We start from the raw sequence: 23,463 nt of genomic DNA on the forward strand, positions 1-23,463 counted from the left end.
AACAATTATTAAAATAAAATAAAGTTGGAGTGTCAGCATCAGAGACTTAAGTCAGTTGGTTCCTGGATGATGATGACTATTTTAATAAAAGTCTCTGCTTGTACAGAGATCTCACTTACTCTTGCTAGACTCAACAGCAAAATAATTTCAATAGCTTTTCCCGATTTCAGCCCTCAATAAATAGCAAAGTACTTCATGCTTTAGAAGTTTGTTTGCTCTAACCCTCCATACTAGGAAAGGCAGTGCTGAAATCTGCTTCCTTAAGTTTGTTTGGGGGTATTAACAACATTTGTGAAGAAGATGTGGCTGTGTGTTTTATGGGAATTTTAATGGGCTTTATTAGAGACTTGGAATGCATTGTTTGTTGCCCTGGGCTCCCACTGAGAGGGAGGGATATAAGCATATGAAAATCAACATCAGAAGAGCCCTGCAGGATCAGACCAAAGGCCTCCCTGCATCCCTTTTCCCAGAGTGGAGAACCATAAGCCTCTAGGAAACCCACAAGCAGGAGACGAGCACAACAGCCCTCGTATCCTGCCTCTGATCACCAGCACCTGGTACTCAGAGGCAAACTGCCCCCGATCCTGGAGACAGTGGGCTGCATCTAATGTTAGTTCAACACAGAGTAGACCCATTGAAATGAATAGACCAAAGTTAGCCATGAGCATCATTCAGTGTGTCTACCTCGTGTAGAACTAACATGGATACATACAAGCCATATACATTTATCATGACTAGTAGCCATAGGTAGCCGTATCCTCAACGAGTTGATCTAAACCCTTTCTAAAGCTGTCTAAATTGGGACCCATCACCCCACCTTGTGGAAGTGAGTTCCACAGTTTAACTGCACGCTGTGTGAAGTACTTCCCTTCTGTCTGCCCTGAATCTTCCTGAATTCAGCTTCACTGGATTCTAGCCATTCTAGCTTTACAGGAATTCTAGTTGCATAAATGGGAGGGATAAAAGAGTTTCCTCTATCTACCTTTCCCACAACATGCAGAACTTTCCCCAGTTCTGCAATATCGTTTTTCAAGCAGAAGCTACCAATACTGAACATAGTATTCCCACTGCTTTCACACTGTAGATTTGTATAACAGTGCAATGATATTGGCAGTTTTTATTCTCAATTCCCGGCAAGGAGGATTTGCCTTTCTTCACACAGCTGCCACACACTAAGTTAATGTTTTTATTGCACTATCCATCATGAATCCACCATCACTTTTTCTGGTTAATCACCCCCAGCTCAGACTCCGCATCATGCCTCAATGTGCAAAACACAATGCTCACTGATCTTCCCATCCATGTGTTTGCTACCTAGAGTCTGTTAGCACCACAATATTAATTCCCACCAGGAGGTCTGATATCAACTTCCTACTTTCCTTTGTGTCCAAAAGGAAGAGGGACTCTAGGATACTGGAAAAGCAGGAAGTGCAAAAAAAGGAAACACAGTCCTAACCTTCAATTTATACCTCTCTCTGCACTCTCAGCCTATACTTGTCGGTACAAAATAACCCTTGTTGGCAGGACAAATTATGCACGTGCTGTCAGCACCAGAGAGCAGCATGTGGGGGTGGGAAGAGACTTCTAGGGAAACTCTAGACCAGCACCCTGTTCTCTCAGTGGCTACCCAGATGCCCCAATGGGAAGCCTGCAAGCAGGGCAGGAGTTCAGCAGCACTCTGCCTTCCAGCAGTTCCCAGCAGAAGCATTCGCTGCCTGCGACAGCGGAGGCAGAACAAGCAAAAGAGACGCTCCTTCTGTGCCTTGAGAGAACCAAGGTGGGGCTGCCGCCAGTGCCTTCCGCAAGGCTCACCAGTAGCAGCCACCTTCTCCGCAACCCACCCAAGTGACTCACAGCCAGATCCACACAGGATGGGCTATTCAGTCATGAGCGAGGAATTTTGCAACTCTACCAAGAAGTTCTCCCTCGCCTCTTTCATTCAGAATCTCAGATCCTCAACCAGGAAGGAGGGCAGGGAGAAAGGAACAGAATCCATATGCCAGCCGGTATCCACCACATGCAAAAACTGTGCGCCATGGCGAGGGTCCCCTAAAGGTCATTGACTCCAACCCTCTGCCTTGTGCATCATGCACCAGGTTTTCAAAGGTTGCTCACGCTGAGGTCTAGTAGAAAAAACCCGGGGCTTTATTCATTCTTCATTTCAGCCACTGACCCCACTCGTGGACATGGGCAGGTCCTCCCAACCCAGAATTCCCCGATTCGTAAAAAAGGTAATGAAGGCAGCTAGCGGGCGCGACTTCCGCGGAAGCGCAGCGTGGTGGGAACGGGCGAGCAAAAGCGCAAGGTGACCGCGACGGGGAGCCCCAAGGTTGAGTCAGCGAGGAGAAAGCGAGAGCGGTCCCCCCCCCCGCCCGGCGCGTAACCCTAACACTCCACCACCCCAGCTGTGCCGCTGGAAGAAGCACTTCTCTGAACATCTGGAACGGGGGGAATCCCTGGAAAACGCGCGGGCGAGAAATAGGAAGGCAGTGGTGGAGAAATGAGGGGGGGCGGGTGTGTCTCCCACCCCAGGTCCACTGCTTACCCGCCAGGAGGGAGAGCGGCAACAGCAGCCAGTAGAGGACCCCGCAGCAGACCCGCAACTCCATCTTCTTCGCCCACTGGGGCAGCAGCGCGCCCTTTGCGCGCTCAGGCGCAAGTTCCGCAGCCAGCAGGCAAGGCGCGCGTCGCCGGCGCCAGCATCGCCGCCCGCCTGCTCCTCCGGCGTGGACGGGGGAAGGGAGGAGCCTCTAAGCCCCCCGCCCCCAAGTCAGTCCCCGCGCCAGCCCCGCGGTCAGCGGGGTCCTCCCTCGCTGGGGGCCCCGCCGTGCTCCGGCATGGAAGGACCACTCCCAAGACGCCGAAGCAGCGGCAAGGCGCGCTTCCCGGGCGCTCCGGCCAAAAACGCGCAGAGGCTCCCTCAGGCGAAACTTGCTGACTCCCTCGGGGGCCGCCCTGTGGGCTCTGCTAGGCGGCGGCGGCGTCTCCTCCCTCCCGGCCCTCGGGGATCTCCAGCGCAGCTCTCCGGGGAAGAGGAGGGCCGAGAGGTGGGGAGTCTACCCTGGCTTTACCCCGGAGTGCGCGCGGGGTACCCTGGCGGAGCAAGGTGTTCCAGGGCAGCCTGCTCCAGCCCGCGCCAAACTCCGGTAGCAGCTGCTCCTGCCGCGGCGGCTCCTCGCCTCCCTCGGCCCGCAGCACGTGTCTGGCTCTGGCCGGGGCGGCGCTGCTTTGCGTCAAACTTGCACTTTGCTGGAAGGAGCCTCCGCCTCCGCCTCCTTCTCCTCCTTGGCGCGGCCTCCCCTGGCCTTGGCTCGTGGGGCTCTGCAGTCCCGTTCCGTCCGGGCCTTTTTCCGGGACGCAGCACCATCTAGCGCCAGCTCAGCCCTATCGCAGCAACAGACCACCAGGACAGCCCGTTTCCAGATGCCACATCACGCTCAGAAAAATAATAACAATAATTTTGCCAGAAGAAAGCGCCTCTGGGCACTTGGAGAGTGTGATTTCGGAATCACCCCGAAGAGGCAGAGCCCTCGCTACATGCGGAGGTTTGACTGAGACTAGACTGGACAAATTCATGAATGAGAAGCCTGCCATGTCAGGGTGGATCAGGACAGCGGTTCATCTAGTCCTGTATCCTGTTCTCACAATGGCCAACCAGATGCCTGTGCGAAGCCTGCAAGCAAGACCTGAGTGCAACAGCCCTCTCCTCTTCTAGGGTTTCCAGCAACTAGTTCGCAGAAGCAGGGTTGCTCTGACTGTGGAGGCAGAGCATAGCCATCATGGCTAGTAGCCATTGGTAGCCTTTGCCTCCATGAGTTCATCTAATCCAGGGGTCAGCAAACTTTTTCAGCAGGGGGCCGGTCCACTGTCCCTCAGACCTTATGGGGGGCCGGACTTTATTTTGGAAAAGAAATGAACAAATTCCTATGCCCCACAAATAACGCAGAAATGCATTTTAAATAAAAGCACACATTCTACTCAGCTAATAACACCAGGCAGGCCCCGCAAATCACCCAGAGATGCATTTAAAATAAAAGGGCACGTTCTACTCATGTAAAAACACGCTGATTTCCAGACCATCCGTGGGTCAGATTTAGGAGGCAATTGGGCCAGTTCTGGCCCCCAGGCCTTAGTTTGCCTACCCATGGTTTAATCCTCTCTGAAAGCTGTCCAAGTTGGTAGTCATCACTGCCCTGTACATGAGTTCTGTGAGTGCGGCTTTCTCCCAACTGAAGTGCAGAGTGTTTGAGGACTGGGACATTCGCAGGGAAACCAAAATGCTTGTTTACAAAGCTATTGTACTACCAACCTTACTATATGCTTGTGAAACATGGACCACTTATAAATGCCAGCTCCTTGAAAGATTCCATCAACGGTGTCTCCAAAAAAATTTACACATCACTTGGGAAGACAGGTGAACGAATATCAGTGTACTGGAAGAAGCAAAGATCTCCAGTGTTGAAGCAATGATTCTTCAACATCACCTTCGTTGGACTGGTCATGTTGTGCGGATGCCTGATGATCGTCTTCCAAAGCAACTACTCTATTCCAAACTTAAAAATGGAAAGCGTAATGCTGGTGGTCAACAAAAGAGGTTTAAAGACTGTCTCAAGGCAAATCTAAAAAAATGTAGTATAAACACTGACAACTGGGAAACACTGGCCTGCGAGTGCTCCAAGTGGGGAACAGCCTTTACCAAAGGTGTCATGGACTTTGAAGACACTTGAACTCAGGACACAAGGGAGAAACGTGCTAAGAGGAAGGCACGCTTGGCAAATCCACACCGTGATCAACTCCCACCTGGGAACCAATGTTCTCACTGTGGAAGGACGTGTGGATCCAGAATTGGCCTCCACAGTCACCTACAGACTCATTGTTAAAACCATGTTTATGGAAGACAATCTGACCCAGCTACGAGTGATCGCCAACGAAGAAGTAGTATATGAGCATCTCTCATAGCTTAACTATGGGCTGTGTGAAGAACTATTTTCTTTTGTCTGTCTGGAATCCTACAGTATTCAAGCTTTATTGGATGTCCATGAATTCTAATGTTATAAGAGAGGGAGAAAAACTTTCCTCTGTCCACTTCCTCCACTCCGCCTCTATCATTGGGCCTAAGGTTGCTACTATAAAGCCATTGATATGTCTCTCTTCCTCCTCTGTGTATGTTGGCTACATGAGCTTCCGTACTTTTCCATTTTCTCAGTGGTGGATATTCACTGCTATTCCACCACTTACCATCCATATCAGTGAGTGGACCTTAGTGCAATGTATCCACAGGGTTTTAAAAATTGTGCCCACAATCATTCCTCCCCTGTCCTCCACTGCCTTTTTTCTCTTCTGGGCAACACAAGAATTCCCATGCACATGTAGTATTTCTATACAGTGGCACCTTGGTTCTCAAACCTAATCCGTTACTGAAGTCCGTTCCAAAACCAAAGCATTCCAAAACCAAGGGGTGCTTTCCCACAGAAAGGAATGCAAAATGGATTAATCCATTCCAGACTTTTAAAAACAAAACAACCCCTAAAACAGCAATTTAACATGAATTTTACTATCTAACGAGGCCATTGATCCATAAAATGAAAGCAATAAACAATGTACTGCAGTCACACAATCAATCAATCAATCAGTAGCTGAACTGGGTTCCACACAGTCACAAAAACAAAAAAGCCACAAAAACACAATATAAATAGCAAAAACAGACACTCCTCAGCAAAACACTCAAAACGGAAGTGTGGTGCTCAAATCGGAAGTGTAACACTCAAAACGGAGCACATTTGGCTTCCAAACAAAAGTTTGCAAACCGGAACACTTACTTCTGGGTTTGCAGTGTTTGGGTTCCAAGTTGTTTGAGTACCAAGGCATTTGAGAATCAAGGTACCACTGGACAAGTATTCCTATACCCATGTGGGCACAGAAAGTACGTGAGGAAGGGAGCCATAGCTCAGTGGCAGAGCAAAAGGTCCCAGGTTCAATCCCCAGCAACTCCAAGTAGGGCTGAGAGCATCCCCTGCCTGGAGGGCTGCTGCCAGTCAGTGTATTGTGTATTGTATTGTGAGCTAGATGGACCTATGGTTTGACTTGGTATAAGGCAGCTTGCTAAATCTTCCTGTATTTCTACACTTTAAAAAAATCCAGGAAGTACACAAGAGCAAATGTTACCAGCCTTAGTTATAATGTTTCACAATGGGTAAAATGGAAGCTTGAGCTTCTCTTTTTTCGGGTGGGGAAAATATCCATTTGTTTTTGTTGTTCTAATACTGTGGCCTTGTGCAAGAGTAATGTTTGCCTGATTAAGACTTGCACAACAAATATGTCTTGCACAAGACCTCTGCATAATTCTTTTTGGTAAAAAAAAATACAGTTGCTCCGCCCACTTGTGCCTCTGCCCATGATTGGCAGGTGGCCCCCAGAAGGTTGCCCAGAAAGGAATGTAGCCCTTGACCTGAAATAGGCCCACCACCCTCATGTGTTAGTGGAGCACCCCTTCTTGAGGGGTGGTGGACTCTATTTCATGAAAGGCTTTTAATAAGAGGCTTGGTGGCCACTATCAAGGATGTTGCAGCAGCAGATCCAGGGGGCTGTGCTAGACGACCTTTGATATGCCTTCCTATTCTCTGATTCTATGCATTTGCTGATTAAGGGAGGAAGAAGGAGCCACCAATTTCAGGATCCCACTTTTCGTTTGTTCTGCTCCCACCCAGATAGGCCCACCCCCAGTGTGCAAGCCGCAGCTGTAACAGGAAATAACAAGCTTTTGACATTCCTCAGATTCCCTGGCACAGCAACTGGGTCTTGCATCCTGAACATGACTAATAAAAACATCGCTCAGCTGTCTGCCTTGATGGCTTATTTCCCATTGTTTCATCTGAATCAACTCGGCTTCCCTCGTTTTGTTGCGATTCCTCTGTTGTTTCCTGTATGGCATGCAGGTTCAAAACATCCCTTATTTCAGTTTGCTGCTAAACCCATATTAAGGCAAGGCCTTTCACTGTGTAAGTACCAATTCTGCAGACACTTAAATATTTACACTGAGGGGAGTTGTTTGCACGTAAGACAAGCCACCTATCCCTAGCTAGATGCCACCTACATTATGTAGCAACCATGTAAACATTACCTGTCTAATATATTGTACTGCTTACCTTGAATGGGCCTTATGTTTCCTTTCTTGAGGGTACAGGAGAGTTCCTGTGCAGAAAAAAAAAACACTTTTCAAAACCTGTATTTCATAAAACACAGACAAGAAGTTTTCCCTTGGCTCCTAAGAAGGGAGTTCCTGTGGAGTTGCCTTACTTCAAGTCTCAGAATATTTTGTCCATCTGTTCTAAATCTAAATCCAGCACTACTCCAGGGGACTCTCATGAGACACAGCAATTTTTTTTGTACTAGGACCCCAAGATCCGGCCACTGACAGAGCATGGTGCAAAAGGTATGCACTTAGAATGAAAGAGTTCTGCACTCAGGAGTTTGATTGGCAGAAATCAAACGAGTTCCAACTCAAATGAGTTCCGCACAAAAAATCACCTAGTTGCTTACTTCATTTCAACAGTATCATTATTTGGAGAGAGTGTGTCAATTTGTTATTAAAACTGAACAAAATTCCTTGCCAACGGTTCTTCAAACCATTCTCTCTCCTGCCCATTCCTGGTCTACTTTGACTGGAAAGTTCTCTGGTAGAGCCCTTTCCCATTAATAGTTACCCAACCCTACAGATGCCAGAAATGGAAATAGAGACTTACTGCACACAAAGACAAAATAGGGAAAGGCCTTCTTTATGACTAAGCTATGACCCCTCCAGAATGCAGACATAATCCCTGCACACAGAAAATTAGCATGCCAAGGGGAAGCCTGAGATGCTCGCTTCTTATGCGGAGAGATGAGTTGTTGTTTTGACATAAAGTATTTGAGCACCTGAACCTCCATATACAGTCTGAAGTGGTACATTCTTGACTCATCAGCCCCATTCAGCATTGTCAGTGGGCAGCGATTATAAGTCTATTGCAGTTGAGCAAAATCTGGAGGGCTGCAGGTTCCCCATCCCTGGATAGACACAGGTTTACCACCTGAGAGAGAACAAGGTCTTAAGTAATGCCTGCTTCACCTTGCATTTTGTGAAGTGTTGCTGTAGCCTTTCCCAGCCTGGTGCCCTTCAGATGTCTTGGCCCACAGTTCCCATCATCTCCAGTTAACATGGCTGTGATGGCTGGGGCTGATGGAAGCTGTGGTTCAAAACACCTGGAAGGCACCAGGTTGGGTTGCATGGCACGGTACAGAGGGGAAACAATCCTGCAGATCTGATAAATATTTTTGCAGTTTGTAATCAATTATGAGGAAAGGTGTTGTGTTTTGTACCAGGAAGGTATACAGTGGTACCTCATCTGAATCAACTCGGCTTCCCTCGCTTTGTTGCAATTCCTCTGTTGTTTCCTGTATGGCATGCAGGTTCAAAACATTCCTTATTTCAGTTTGCTTCAGGTTACATACACTTCAGGTTACAGACTCCGCTAACCCAGAAATATTACCTCGGGTTAAGAACTTTGCTTCAGGATGAGAACAGAAATCGTGCTCTCGCGGCGCGGTGGCAGCAGGAAGCCCCATTAGCTAAAGTGGTGCTTCAGGTTAAGAACAGTTTCAGGTTAAGAACGGACCTCCAGAACGAATTAAGTTCTTAACCCGAGGTACCACTGTATTCGGAAAACACAAGCAGCTGTGCTCCAGATGTGGCCTGGGAGTAGATCCCATTTGTTGGGATGTGGAACAGCTGTAATCCAAATGTGTATCTCTGATGGCTAGAATGGGATCACATGGGTCTTGTGCCTTCCTCCTGGTTGCTCTTTTCAAGGAATCCCTCAAGCAGCCTTGAAAATAATTTCAATCACTCCCTGTTTCAAGGCTGCCTCCCAACTCTCTTTCAGATGCAACAAGAATGAATTGAAATTCTGTCAGCAGGAAAACTTGCCTTTGTGGACATTGTTACTTCATGGCTTCTGGCCAATAGGCACGTTCAATAAAGCATCTTCCGAGGCTTGGGCAGGCATTGATCTATGAAATAAATCCCAATGGATTAATTAATGCAAGAAGGCTTCCTTGATCTTTCCCCAGACAATTATGCCACACTTCGTCAAAGGACCCGACACAGATTGACCACTGGCAAGGCACCAACTTTGCAGTTGTCACTGCATTCCCATACGTTACTTACAAAGCAGTAAAAAATAGATTAACTGTACTCTATGGGATTACTGCCTCTGAATATGGAGGTTCAATCTACCCATGATCCACCATGACTAACTGGCATTGGTGTGCCTCTCTTCCTCAGTGAGTTGGTCTTAGTTCCCTTCTAAGAACTGAAGCATAGTGACAGGGCATAGGCTTTTTATGCAGAAGGTCAGAAGTTCAATTTCTGGCATCTCCAGGTGGGGCTGACAATATCCCACTTGAAGTTGTCTGGAAAGCTGCTGCTGGTTAGTATAGTGTAGATAATAGTGAGTTGGATGGACCAATGGTCAGACTCTGTGGAAGGCTGCTCCCTATGTTTTTGGAAGCCATATAAGGTTGTAGTCCTCAACACAGGTAAAAAAGGTATAATAATAATAATAATAATAATAATAATAATAATAATAATAATAATAATAATAATATATAATAATAATAATAATAATAATAATAATAATAATAATAATAATAATAATTTATACCCCGCCCATCTGGCTGGGCCTCCCCAGCCACTTTGGGCGGCTTCCAAGAAATATCAAATACTGTAATACCTCAAACATTAAAAGCCTCCCTAAACAGGGCTGCCTTCAGATGTCTTCTAAAAGTCTGGTAGTTGTTGTTCTCTTTGACATCTGGTGGGAGGGCGTTCCACAGGGAGGGCGCCACTACCGAGAAGGCCCTCTGCCTGGTTCCCTGTAACTTGGCTTCTCGCAATGAGGGAACCGCAAGAAGGCCCTCGGTGCTGGACCTCAGTGTCCGGGTAGAACGATGGGGGTTGAGACGCTCCTTCAGGTATACTGGACCGAGGCCTGTAAAAGGACCCCTGACCATTAGGTCCAGTCACGGCCGACTCTGGGGTTGTGGCGCTCATCTCGCTTTATTGGCCAAGGGAGCCAGCGTACAGCTTCTGGGTCATGTGGCCAGCATGACTAAGCCACTTCTGGCGAACCAGAGCAGCACACGGAAACACCGTTTACCTTCCCGCCAGAGCGGTACCTATTTATCTACTTGCACTTTGACGAACCTCTGACCTGATCGGCAAGTCCTAGGCTCTGTGGTTTAACCCACAGCGCCACCTGTGTCCCGTAGTCCTCAACATACCAGAGAGTTAAGTTCCATTGAACACAGTGGGAGTAAGCATTCTAGACAGGTCTACTCAGAAGTAAGCCCCAATAAGGAGGCTTACTCCCAGTTAAGGGTGTACAAGATTACTCTCTGTTTACAGTTGGTTTTACTTTATTGAAATCTTGTTACTTCTGGACAGGGCTATGAGCCTGGATCTCTCCTGCGTCCTCACCCAAACAAACCTCAAAGTAAGTCCTTCTCTCTCACTGCAGAAAAACAGAGAAATACAGAAGTACTTAAATTAGCTTCCCTGGGGGACATCTGCGGCCCTCCAGATGTTTCGCGGACTCCAACTCCCATGGGCCCCAGCCAGCATGGCCAATGGTGAAGGATCATGGGAGTTGTAGTCCAAGAGCATATGGCGGGCTGCGGTTTGTTCACCCCACCTCCCAGCTCACTGCCAGAGTTTTGGACTACAATTCCCATCAGCCCAGCCAGCATAGCCAATGGCCGGAGATGGTGGGAGTTGCAGTTCAACAGTACTCTGAGGACTACAGGTTCCCCCGCTTCTACAGAAAAAAAGAAGAAGTGCCGCCTTTCTAGTTCTGCTTCGCCGGGCTCAGGTCTGACCCCGCAGGTCTCTGCATGCAATGGAGGCGGGAAAAGCTACGCGGCGCCTTTAAGAGCTCGTCCGCGCCAGCGCGGGAAAGGAACCAAGCTAAGGGGCGGGGCTTAGGCCAAGCCCGCGAAAGTCGGATACTTTGTTGCCGCCGGATGGAACGCTGAGTAGCAAGCCGGGCTCGGAAGGTTCCATCGGGAGACGAAGCGGCCACGTGGACGCCATGGCGCAGCTCCGGGTCACCGATTTCTTCGCGCAGAACAAGAAGGGCCCCGCGGCGGGCAGCTTGAGCGCCAAGCGCCGGAAGGTACAAGCTGATGGTGCCCCCGAGCCCCTGGATGCCGGCAAGCCCGAGAAGAAGAAGGAGCAGCAGCAGGAGGAGGAAGAGACGGGGCCGGGCCTCTTGGAGCCTCCTCGCACCCCGCTCGGCTCCAGCTGCCCGCAGCCCGCGCTGCCCAGCAGCAGCAGGAAAAGGCGCAGGCCGGAGCCCGAGGCGGAGCTCGCGCCGGTCTCTGCCCAAGGCCGCCGCCGTCTCGGTGCGAAGGGCACCGCCCGGAAGACGCTGGTGATGCCCGCGGAGGAAAAAGGGGAGGCGGTGAGTGACCCGAAAGGAGGGGAAGCAGGACCGCGCGCTCTGACTTCGAGCGTCTTTAATCCGGATTAGTTGCCCGGAGCCTTGTTGTGTAGTGGGAAAGGGTGGAAGTCGGGGTTGTGTGAATGGGCCCGCCCCTTCGGGTTTTCTTGATACTTCCCGGGTGTGAGCTCTGAGGCGACATGGCAGCAGGCACCTTTCTAGGGAAGTGTCCTGTGGGGTCAGACCTGAGCCCGGCAGATGGCCATGCCATTCCCACGTTGGTTGTCTGCAGTGTCTTGGATGGTTGAGGTAGACTGTTCCTGAATATGGCGGTGCTATTAAGTTGTCGTAGTGTAGAGGCCTTGTTATTCACTGTGCCCAAAAACGGGAAAAAGAATACTTCTGAAATTGGCATTAAAATGGGGCTCAGAGCAAAATATATGTAAAGTGGTGTACATTGGGAGTAAAAAATAATAATCCCCTTGACATGCATTAATAGGGTTTGAATTGGTGGGGACTGACCAAGGAGGGAATATGGGTTTTTAGTAAGATATTACAGTGAGAACCCAATGTGGTTAGAAAACTTGGAATACTGTGTTCAGTTGTAATTTGAATCCATTGGTTTGGTTCCCACACTCTGGAGCAGCAGAAAACAAGCCTGCTCCTTATTGCATGTGACAGCCCTTCAGATATTTGAAGCTGGCCATCATGTCAACTCTCAGCCTTCTCTTCTTCAGGCTACATACTCAGCTCCCTTAAGCAACTGGTATTCTGAAAGGAGATGTGTTGCCAATTCTGACTGGAGTGCTTCTGTTTCAGGTCCCAGGCTTTGCTTCCCCCACAGCCCTTGGGGTACCCAGCCCCTCCAGTCTGGATAAAAAGGCAAAGGATTTGGCCAATGTGACTCTTTCACCAGGTCTGCAGCTGGAGACCACAGTGCAGCCTGGCGTAGTGCCGGTAGAGAAGGTGAGTCTTGGAGAGGAAGGGGGGGTGGCCTTTGGATTGTATAGGCCACCATCTCTAAACATCTGACATAGCATTCTGCTGCCTCCTGAAGCTTGCACAGCTCAGTAAACCTGATAGCCTCTGAACTGCCACAGCACCCTTTGTCATTAGCATACACATTGACTGGGTTCAGTGGCTCCAGATTCTAATGGCCCAACACTGCTTCCTGTGTTCAAAACTCCCATTGTTCTAGGCGCATTTTGCAACAGGGAATTTCATTAGTGCGAGCAGTTTCTGAGTTCTGGGCGCAGTACTGTGCCTAAGATTTCAGATTAAAACTGCAGAGTGGAAGGAAAGGAGGAGCTTTTTCTGCCTCCCCACTTCCAGCTACTCTCTGAAGACTGGAGAAGAGACCCTCTTAAGAATATTAGAGGGGTGGGCAGGGGAAGGACTGGACCCTGTGAAAAATGAACATAATATTTTAGCTGCTCTTCATTCATTTTCAGCTTTGTATTCTTGTTTTAAAAAATGGGTGCTGAGACATTCTGTTGTTTCGCCTGTAACCCAGGTTTAAGGTGCTATTTAGCTTCTAGCTTTCATATCTCAGTTTCTAACACTGACTACTTCAGAGTTGCGAGATTAAGGAAAGATGCAGCACTGCTGCAGAGCTGTGCTAAGTTTGCTTAAGAATTGAAACCATAATGATTGAGGGCTGGCAGTCTGATGGAGTCTGTGATGCTCACAGGCCATTCAGTTGCTTACCTCGCCACTGGTTGCCGCTTGCCACTGGCACGTACCAAACTGTAGAGATTACTTAAAAGGATTGTCTGCTGGATATTTAGATTTCAAAAAGGTGGGTCGCCTGTACAAAGGAACATAGGAAGCTGCCTTATAGCAGCTCAAACTATTAGCCTGTTCAGGCCACTGCTGTCTACTCTGAATGGCAGTCCCTCTCCAGGGTCTCTGGCAGAGAGAGGGCGTTTTTGCCCTTTCCTTCCCTATGTGAATAAGGCAGGAATCTCCCTAGCTGAGATTTCTCTCCTTCCAAACAGGAGATGGTGTCTAAGGAGAAGTTGGCGGAGCTGAGCGGTCGTCTGGCGAAGATCCGGGCCCTGGCACAGAAAGTCACTTTGCCAGCCAGCTCCTCAGAGGCTGACGGTGACATAAAGAGCAGATTAAAACGGGCTCGGCTGCTGGAATCCAAAATCAGCAAGAGGAAAGAGGCTGAGAAGGAGAAACTGAGGAACCTCCCTCAACTCCAGCTGGGCGAAAGCAATCCTGAGCCAACAGCAGAGACCAGGTAGGGGAAGAGCTTTCTGAGGGGTTGGCCTTGGTGATGAAATCAGGTGTCAGGTGAGAGGAGACATTGCGATTTTCTAGATTAGGGGTCTTAGGACATTGACCCCTTTTTTTGGAAATTCCCAGGGTGATAGGTTGCATTTGATGCCTTTTTACTTTTAGCATATCAGTACTCATCCATCTTTCTTCTTTGTGTGTAATATTGTGCTGCTGCATGTAAAATTCTGCAAGGATTAATTTTAGCAAATTTATAAATTTATTTTCTGTGTCTGGTGTTCTATAGTACAACAGTTATACTAATAGTTTGATTGCTATCATTTTCTATTTTGTTTTGTATGTTATATATTTGTACAAAGTTCCTTTCTGGTTATTGGCCATAATAGAGTGATTGATTGATTGATTGATTGAGTTTAGGGTGGTTAGCTTGTGCCCACCCCAATTGTTATATGACTGCTATTTCCCCTAGAGATTATTGGCCTCGCTGGCTGGGATTGGTGGGAGTCTAGTAACGTCTGGGCAGCAACAAGTGAGCCATCCCTGTTCGAGGCCATCAAACAACCCAATCCTAAGCAGAGCTGGGCGTCTCCTACTGTTTGAGTCTGCAGGATGGTTGGATATCCCAGTCAATAATTAGGATTGCAACGCCCAGCCAATAAATTGATTTAAAAATATTTTTGATCCACTAGAAAGGTGCCCCTCAGTAACTCGTACAGCAGATGTGAAAATGGATGTGCTCCTCTTAAATGCTTGCAACTATCATCCAAAACCTGCGCCGACAACTACCTGTGTGAGAGCTAAGGTGACATCGTGCTGCCGTGTGACGGAAATACCTGATTATTTTATTCTCCCCATCTTCCCAGTGCGAAGGCTCCAGCCTTCCAGCGCTTCCACAACCTCGCCCAGGACGTCCCCCCGGGACTTGCGCTGCCTTACAAGTACAAGGTGCTGGCTGAGATGTTCCGCAGCATGGACACCATCGTGGGGATGCTTTTCAACCGCTCGGAGACGGTGACCTTTGCCAAGGTCAAGCAAGGCATCCAGGATATGATGCACAGGTGAGAGCTCACCCTTTCACCTGGGGTGGGCAGGGAGCGCGGGAGGCAGTTGCCTGTGAGCAGTCAGTCCGGAGAGGCAGAGAGAGTGACTATCTCTCCACCTGGCAAGCTAGTAATTCTGCCCAGGATGCCAATTGGGAATAACAGAGTGAAGATGAGAGCAGCCTTTGTAACACAGTGGTAGACCAGAATTCCCTTCTGGGCTGGTGGTTTCCCCCCTGATGTTAATTACTTGACACGTAATAAAATTGATGGCCTTCCCTGAGCAGAAAGCAATAGTACTTCATGCAATGAGTGGCGAACCAAAGAAGTTCAGCTCACAGGGGGTTGTCATCAGCTGGTTGGCCCCCAGTACGCTTCCAGTGCCGCACACCCTCCCCAAACCTGCTCTGTGCCCACAGTGCTTTGAGGACCCATTAAACCAGGGGCCAGCAACCTTTTTCAGCCGTGGGCCAGTCCACTGTCCCAAATTCCTATGCTCCACAAATAACCCAGAGATGCATTTTAAATAAAAGCACACATTCTACTCATGTAAAAACACGCTGATTCCTGGACTGTCTGCCGGCTGGATTTAGAAGGCAATTGGGCCACATCCAGCCCTTGGGCCTTAGGTTGCCTACCCCTGCATTAAACTGTGGCCATGCTGCTCGGTCGCTTGAATGGATGCGAGGGGCTGTAGAAGCCTCTGGCTTTTGGTGAGGAGGTTGGACTGCCCCCTACTGCTCAAAGTTAAGAGTTACAGCTGTTGCCCTGCTCACTTTTGCCCCGACCCTTGTCTACCACTGTCACATGCGCCCCCACAACCCTGCAAAGGTTTCCCATTCCCTTGACTAGATAAAATCATGGAAGCTGGGTAACAGGTCTTGAGAGCTCTTGGCAGTGATAAATGGTGTTGGAACCTCCACAGCTAGAGTCAGAATACCTCTTTCTTCTGCTTGAAGACTTCTGGCAGGCAGATATAAAAGTGCTGGGCTAGGTGGATACTCTGGACCACTTTTGATTCAAGCTTTTAGTCCTCATGGTGTTGGTAGTAACGCACAAGGCCCTATACAGCTCCGGGTCAGGTTACTTGAGAGAGAGAGACTGCCTTCTCCCTTATACACCCAGCAGATTGCTTGGTAAGTTTCTTGGGCAAGTCCCCAAGATCCTCAGAGGTTTGTCCCATAGCAGCTTGGAGCGGGGCTTTTAGTGTGGCTGCCCCTGTTCCGTGGAATAGCATTCCTGTTGAGATTCAGCAGGCGCCCTCTGTCTGCACTTTCTGAGAACAACTGAAGACATGTTAGTTGTGATTCCTGCATTGCAGGGGGTTGGACTAGATGACCCTTGGGCTCTCTTCCAACTCTTATCGTTACAGTGGTACCTCGGGTGACAGACACTTCAGGTTATAGACGCTTCAGGTTACAGACTCTGCTAACCCAGAAATAGAACCTCGGATTAAGAACTTTGCTTCAGGATGAGAACAGAAATCGCGCGGCAGCAGTGGGAGGCCCCATTAGCTAAAGTGGTGCTTCAGGTTAAGAACAGGTTCAGGTTAAGAACAGACCTCCAGAACGAATTAAGTTCTTAACCCGAGGTACCATTGTATTTGTTCCATCAGCCTTTCCCAGCTGGACCAATGGGTATTTGCCATCACTGTCTATTTTGGACGGTTTTCATCTTGTTTTAAATTTATCTGCTGTTTTTTGTGTCTCTAAATGTTTTTTTGTTTGCTTGCTGGTTTTAACAGTACGTCGCCTTGAGATGATTGTATAGAAGGTGGTTAATAACTTAACGACGATATCACGGGTGCAAACCTACTTTGCATGCCTTGTATCTGTCTGCCAGACCCAAGAACCTCAAGACTCTCCTGGTCCTCATTTTGAGGGTGCCACCATCTTAATGGGATGCTCAGTCGCAGAAGGGTTGATTATGTTTTATTTATCTGATCATTTATAAACTTCTGATCGCGTGCAAGATCGTGGGTGCTGATGTTCTCCCTGCCTGTCTGCAGGCAATTTGAAGAACGGAACCTGGGTCAGATCAAAGCTGTGTATCCAGCTTCGTACATCATGCGCCAGGAGAAGAACATTCCCACCTTTGGCACTCCCGGTCAGAAGAGAGGCGACTACCAGCTGACGATCGAACCCGTGCTAGAGGCAGGTGGGTCCCGTGCGGCATTCGCAAAGGAAGCTCCTATGAGCTCGGGGGGAAAGTGGGCAGGTACACTTCATTGTACGTTTCCTGCCACACCCTTTGAAATGTACTAGAGACCAAACTTGAAGACGTTTGTGCTGGGCTGCCAAAGAACCACCCCAGTGTGTGTCATTGTAGGACCACTTCTTTACAGTAAGGCAACATTGGTCCCGGGGACCCGGTGTGGCTCTCCAGGCCCCTGTTTCTGGCCCTTGGGAGTCTCTTTGGGCTGCACCCTGTTTGTTCCTGACAATGGTGCCTCTTGCTTGCCTTGGGAGGAGGATGGAGAGAGGAGTGTGTATACACCAGCCTATGCCACTTAGTTGCTCCGCCCACTTTTGCCTCTGGCTCCACCCACCACTGGCATGTGCCCGCCTCCAGCCCAACTCAAAGGTAGAAGGGAACAGCAGTTTCAGAGGGAGCAAGAGGGAGATGTGGCCCGTCACCCTTCATTTTTTTTGTTTCAGGAGAGAAGCTGTCGGCATCGCACCTGATGCAGCGTCGGAAAATATTTGGCAGGAACTTGGTTAACATCGTAAAAGGGCACCACAAGGCAAGTCTCTTCTCCCCCCACCCACCCCCAAAAGTGCTGGATTTACCCAGTAAGCAGGCTAAGCTCATACACCAGCAAAGCATGAGAAGCTTGGGGAAGAATTTGACAGTTCAAAACAACACCACCACCAAAGAATCAGGCCTTTCAGGCATCTTACACTCCACAGTCTTCCCCAGTTTTCCTGTTCTCTTCTTATTACTTATCCCCACCTAAACTGGGGACAACGACAACTAATGTCTACTAACGTAGACCAAAAGAATGTGAAGAAAGCAGATCCCGTCATGGCTTGCACAAGACATAATATGCACACACATTTCTGCAAGCTCTTGAAAAATACAATTTTATTTTACGGTTTAGTATCGTCCTCGTTTTGAATTGCATATGGGGCCACCATCATCTTGTCAGTGCCTAGGACCTCTGAAGGTCTTCATCTGGCCCTTCCCCCTCCCACCTGTTGTCTCCACCATGGCTCGTTCCTGCCTTTGCCATGTCAATGAGAAAATACCTCCTATGGAGGGTTGCTTCACATCAGGGTTTCCCAAACCTGGGTCTCCAGATGTTTCTGGGCTACAGTTCCCCTCATCCCTGACCACTAGTCCTGATGGGAGTTGTAGCCCAAAAGCAGCTGGAGACTCAAGTTTGGGACAACCTTGCTATACGTTATCAGGTGCTGGTCTGGGTGCTATATCAGGCATAGTCAGTCATCACCTCCCCTGTGCTAACTTTCCGCAGACTTTCTTGGCGTCTCTCAACCCTCCGATGGTGGTGCCGGAAGACAAACTGACAAGGTGGCATCCCCGGTTCAATGTGGACGACGTGCCTGACATTGTCCCTGCGGAGGTGCCTCAGCCCCCGCAGGTGGACAAAATCACGACTGCTCAAGAGGTGCTGGCCAAGGCTCGCAGCCTGATGACGCCCAAGGTAAAGCTGGCCAAAGGAGAAGGCCCTCTGCGTGTGGGTGGAACTCTTCGACTTAGCTATTATTATTTCCATTTTATATCCTGTTCTTCCTTGCAAAGGAGCCCCCAGGGCAGCAAACCTGTCAACAACATCAATTTTTTTTATAAAGCCTTCTTGCAAACAGTTAGCCAAGGTTGCCAGGAGCAGCTTCTTTCAGCCGTCAGATGGAATTCCTTGTGGAAGGAATTCCACAAATGGAGAGCCACCACCAAAGAGGCCCTGTCGTAGGTTGCTGCCAACTGGGTATGCCCCAGTGATGCCGCAACTGCAACCTCACCTGACAATCTTGGGATAGGAGATGCTTCATATTGAGGAAGGCGCCATATTTGTATGCTAATACTTTGAATTTCTGTGTACTAAATTTGTAAGGAATATTTTATATAATTTTTTACTGATACCCTGAATTTATTATGAGTGGATCTTGACCATCGAAATAGGAACAATTGTGATGGGTCTGCCTTCTTGTGTGACTATTGACTCTTTCCCTGCAGTCAGAAGTTGGCCAATTTTTTCTTTGGACTTGTTTTTATTTTGGCCTTAATGCCAGCCCCTAGCAGCTTTCTTTCCTCTCCCCCCCCCCAAAAAGGGAGGGGTCCAAAAGTTGGGATTTGGTACTAGAGAGGGAAAGCCTGTGGCTAGATAAAGTTGCTTATTGATTACTGTGCTGGGGAAGAGGGAGCGAGAGGTCTTCTGCTGCCTCAACCACCTGCATTTCACTTGAATGGGCTGTTTGTGCATGATGGGGGCGAAAAATTGTTCAGGAGCTTATCAGTTCACTGTTACGCATGGCATCGCAACTGCTTTTCAGCTACGCAAGACTCCTTTGCTTGCCAGGTGAGAAAAACTGCTACTGATGACTGATCCACCTGCTCTCTCTCTCTTTCTGCCACACCCAACAACAGATGGAGAAGGCGCTGGCCAATCTGGCTCTGAGGACCGCCGAAACCAGCCCCTCTGTGCCGGAGTCCCCTCAGCCACCCCCGCCAGCTCCGACTGGCACCCCCAGCAGCCTGAAAGGGGTGTCGCAGTCCTTGTTGGAGAGGGTGAGTGCCTTGCCGTCTCCTCACCTGGCAGGCTTCTGGGATGTGGGTCTCCTTTGTTCTTGGTTTGTAAAGTAGGGAACTCCAGGTCGCAACATCCAGAGTCAGAAAGGGGGTTTGCAGATGGGGCAGGGCCACTGACCTGCTCCACCTCATGCATCATTACCATTACTATTACAGTGGTACCTCGGGTTACATACGCTTCAGGTAACAGACTCCGCTAACCTAGAAATAGTGCTCCAGGTTAAGAACTTTGCTTCAGGATAAGAACAGAAATCGTGCTCCAGTGGCGCGGCAGCAGCAGGAGGCCCCATTAGCTAAAGTGGTGCTTCAGGTTAAGAACAGTTTCAAGTACGGACCTCCGGAACGAATTAAGTACTTAACCCAAGGTACCACTGTACTATTACTTTTATTTTGTTTTTTATTTTAGTTTAGTAAGTAGTAGTAGTTTCCGAGCACAGTTCAAAGTGTTGGTGCTGACCTTTAAAGCCCTAAATGGCCTCGGTCCTGTATACCTGAAGGAGCGTCTCCACCCTCATCATTCTGCCCGGACGCTGAGGTCCAGCACCGAGGGCCTTCTGGCAGTTCCCTCATTGCGAGAAGTGAGGCTACAGGGAACCAGGCAGAGGGCCTTCTCAGTAGTGGCGCCTGCCCTGTGGAACGCCCTCCCATCAGATATCAAAGAGATAAACAACTACCTGACATTCAGAAGACATCTGAAGGCAGCCCTGTTCAGGGAAGTTTTTAATATTTAATGCTGTACTGTTTTTAACACTTGATTGAGAGCCGCCCAGAGTGGCTGGGGAAACTCAGCCAGATGGGTGGGGTATAAATTAAAAATTATTATTATTATTATTATTATTATTATTATTATTATTATTAATTGTATTAGGGTGGCACCTTTGAGTGCAAGTTGCTGGAAACTGCAAGATGGGAGAGTGCCCTTGTGCTTGGGCCCTGCTTGTGGGATTCCCACTGGGGGCATCTGGTTGGCCACTCAGAACAGGCTGCTGGGCTAGATGGCCTGATCCTGCGGGCTCTTCTTATATTCTTCCCCTTCCCACACAGACTCACTCCTTGTTCTTTTTGCAACGCTCTTTGCCCTGCCCTACCCACCCCCTTTCCTTGCCGCAGACAAGATGCACACTTAGAATTCTAAAGGATGCATAGCTCAGTTCCAGCAGAGCATCTGCTTTGCACGCAGAAGCTATCAGGGTTGATCCCTTCTGACGCCGCCACCTCTCCCCCTTTCTCTCTCTCTCAGGTCAGAGCCAAGGAAGTTCAAAAGCTGCAGGCGCTGATGGTGCGGAACCCGCAGCAGGAGCGGCGCCTGGACATGCTGTCGCGTCTGCCGGAGATGGCGCGGGTCCTGCGCAACGTCTTTGTGGCGGAGAAGAAGCAGGCGCTGCCCATGGAGGTGGCGTGCCAGCGGATGATGGCCAGCTACCGGTCCCTCATGACGTTTGGTAAGGGGAGGAAGAGGGCACACCTGGCGAGCTTTGAGAGGGAGAGGAGGGGGTGATGTGTTGTCTCCAGACAGAGATGGGGAAGCTGTGCCCCTTGGATGGGAACTATAGTTCCCATCATGCCTCATTTTAGTTGGCTCCCAACACCTGAATCTGCTCCATTCTTCCACCCCATCAGGGTTTGTTCCTTCCTGTTTATTTTCTAATTTCCCCCAGCCATTTTAAAAAGTGTGTCCCCCTCTTTCTATGAAGTTTCAGAACAACTAGAACAGGCTGTATTTTAGGAGCATAGGAACTGGCCTGCTGGGTCAGGCAAGTGGCCCATCTAACCGAGCATCCTATTCCCCCAGTGGCCAACCAGATGCCTGTTGGAAGCCTGCAAGCTGGACAGGAGTGCAACAGTGCTCTGCCCACCTGCGATTCCCAGCAGCCTGGTATTCAGAGACCTAATGTCTCTTAACATTGGAGGCAGGGTGTAGCCTTGTCCTCCATGAGTTAGTCTAATCCTCTTTTAAAGCCATCCGAGTTGCTGGCTATCACTGCCTCCTGTGGGAGGCAAGTTTGAGATCAAAGTTTCAGCTTAATTGGTCTTTAAATACCGTATTTTTTGCACCATAACACTCACTTTTTTCCTCCTAAAAAGTAAGGGGAAATGTCTGTGCGTGTTATGGAGGGAATGCTTACTGGTGGCATGCCTACGGATTTTCCTCCTCTAAAAACTATGTGCGTGTTATGGTCGGGTGCGTGTTATAGAGCGAAAAATACGGTACTTGACTTACAAAGCAATGCTCTGCTGTTTGCATGGCTTGGGGCGAAGTTGTTTACCTCCCAGCTGTGTAAGAAAAAACACCTTATAGGAAAAGATCAGCTTCCACTGTAACAGTGTATGAATTGGTCTGTTGTGTTTACACAAAAAATAATGTTCCGTACACTTGAGGGTAACCCCATCAAACCCAGTTGGGCTAGGTATTCCAATCTGAAGCAGCGTGATCGCTAGTCTAGAAAACTTTTTTTGTCGTCCCTGGCACCACCCTCTGCCACCATGTGCCTCCATCTTACTATACACAGAGCCCTGGGAATGTGCCCTCTAACAAAAAAAAGCTGCATATCTTTTTAAGAGGAGTTGTTAAGAGGATTAATCGTGCAACCATCTGCATGCAAAGAGCCCTTTCCCTGCCATGTTTTCAGTGGTGATTTAACCACCATGGAGTCATTTATAGTGGGTATCCCTATGAGAGACAGAGGCTTTCTGTTCTCACTAAACAAAAGCTGTTAAGTGAGAAAAGAATCAGATGGCACAGTGCTCTGTCTGAAACTCTTCCTCTGTCCCTGCAGGAGAGACAGAAAAGCACCTTCGTCTCCTCTCAGAGCTGCTGCCCGACTGGGTGAGCGTTCTCCCCATCCGGCAAGAAACGTACATCAAGCTGGACAAAAGTGTGGACCTCAACATTGTCACGGAGAGACTGGCCGCAAGGGCAAAGGAAGAGGAAAGGCTCTAATCCATGCTGCAGGATGGGGGGAGATCATGCCTTAGGCTCAGCGTCATCATTGTGTGCCTGTTGGCGCAATCTCTCTTGGGAAAGGACCCCGATGGCCAGAGACGTGTGTGTCATTTTCTCTCCTTGCAGCTGATGCATGAATGTGAGCAAAATGTGAATATTGTGGCTTTTTCAGAATTAAGAGGATATGGCACCTCTCCTTCCTTCCTTCCCTCCTCGTTTTCTAAGTGCCATCCTGGTGCCTGTGTAGCTGTTACTGTTCTGTAAGGCCACAAGAGGGCAGCACATACAAACCAAGAAATTCAGTTTGATTGGCACATCACAACAAAGTACCAAACTTTTCGCCTTCGTGCATTAAAAAAGTTCTTTGTCAGCACCGCTTTCCCACTTGCCAGATTTGCTGAACAGAAATAGAGAATGACGCTGCAGGACCACAAAGCTATTACTCCTTTCATGACTAGCATTTCCATTCCCTCATCTGGCAGGAACGGGTGGGAGCTGCCTTTTTCCACAAAGGGAGTTTCAGTTCCTCCAAGACTTGGTAGATAGAGGACATTAAAAGTACTTTAAAAAAAAATTGGTTGTAAAACGTAACTTGTATATGAACCTTAGCAATAACTATTTATTGATCAGGAGGAGCTTGAAATGAGTGATTTTTAACTGGTCAAGCCATTTAGTTGACATTTTTGTCTCTTAGCTTCAGTAAAAGGGATTGAGCCAAGAGCAGCGGTGGTGGATTTCTGCAATTTCGCTTGAGCCTGAGGTCACAGGTCCACCATACATTTAACGTACTACACTTGCCCCAAAGAATGCTGGGAACTGTAGTTTGTTAAGGGTACAGGGGTTCTAGCTCAGTGGTAAACTACAGTTCCCATGATCTTTGGGGGGGGGGAGTCATGTGTTTGTAATGTATGGTGTGGTTGTGACTTGATTTTGCATGCCCTAGGGCACCCTGTCTCAACCTTTCCCCAGATGTTGGACTTACAGCTCCCATCTTCCC

The 23,463-nt window shown here is 48.8% G+C and overlaps 2 protein-coding genes across 5 annotated transcripts in view; one reads left to right on the plus strand and one right to left on the minus strand.

Moving 5' to 3' along the window:
* PIEZO1 (piezo type mechanosensitive ion channel component 1) overlaps positions 1-3,244 on the minus strand; it is a 109,994-nt gene extending 106,750 nt beyond the window's left edge. For 3 of the 4 annotated variants that reach the window (XM_053399972.1, XM_053399970.1, XM_053399968.1), the window contains exon 1: positions 2,546-3,244. In XM_053399972.1, the coding sequence (XP_053255947.1) occupies positions 2,546-2,609 (64 nt within the window). In that variant the 5' untranslated portion in view covers positions 2,610-3,244. The remainder of the gene's footprint in view (positions 1-2,545) is intronic. The other variant, XM_053399971.1, reaches the window with a different exon arrangement.
* A 7,763-nt stretch (positions 3,245-11,007) lies between these two features.
* Positions 11,008-23,186, plus strand: CDT1 (chromatin licensing and DNA replication factor 1). Its single transcript, XM_053399996.1, has 10 exons — positions 11,008-11,495; positions 12,294-12,440; positions 13,472-13,719; positions 14,579-14,773; positions 16,764-16,912; positions 17,413-17,498; positions 18,231-18,419; positions 19,361-19,501; positions 20,763-20,964; positions 22,300-23,186. Exons 1-10 carry the CDS (start codon positions 11,124-11,126, stop codon positions 22,461-22,463), a joined length of 1,893 nt encoding a protein of 630 aa, XP_053255971.1. The 5' UTR covers positions 11,008-11,123; the 3' UTR covers positions 22,464-23,186.
* Positions 23,187-23,463: the final 277 nt, after the last annotated feature.

Source organism: Podarcis raffonei, chromosome 8 (assembly GCF_027172205.1).
Source record: "Podarcis raffonei isolate rPodRaf1 chromosome 8, rPodRaf1.pri, whole genome shotgun sequence".
NCBI classification, from domain to species: Eukaryota; Metazoa; Chordata; class Lepidosauria; order Squamata; family Lacertidae; genus Podarcis; species Podarcis raffonei.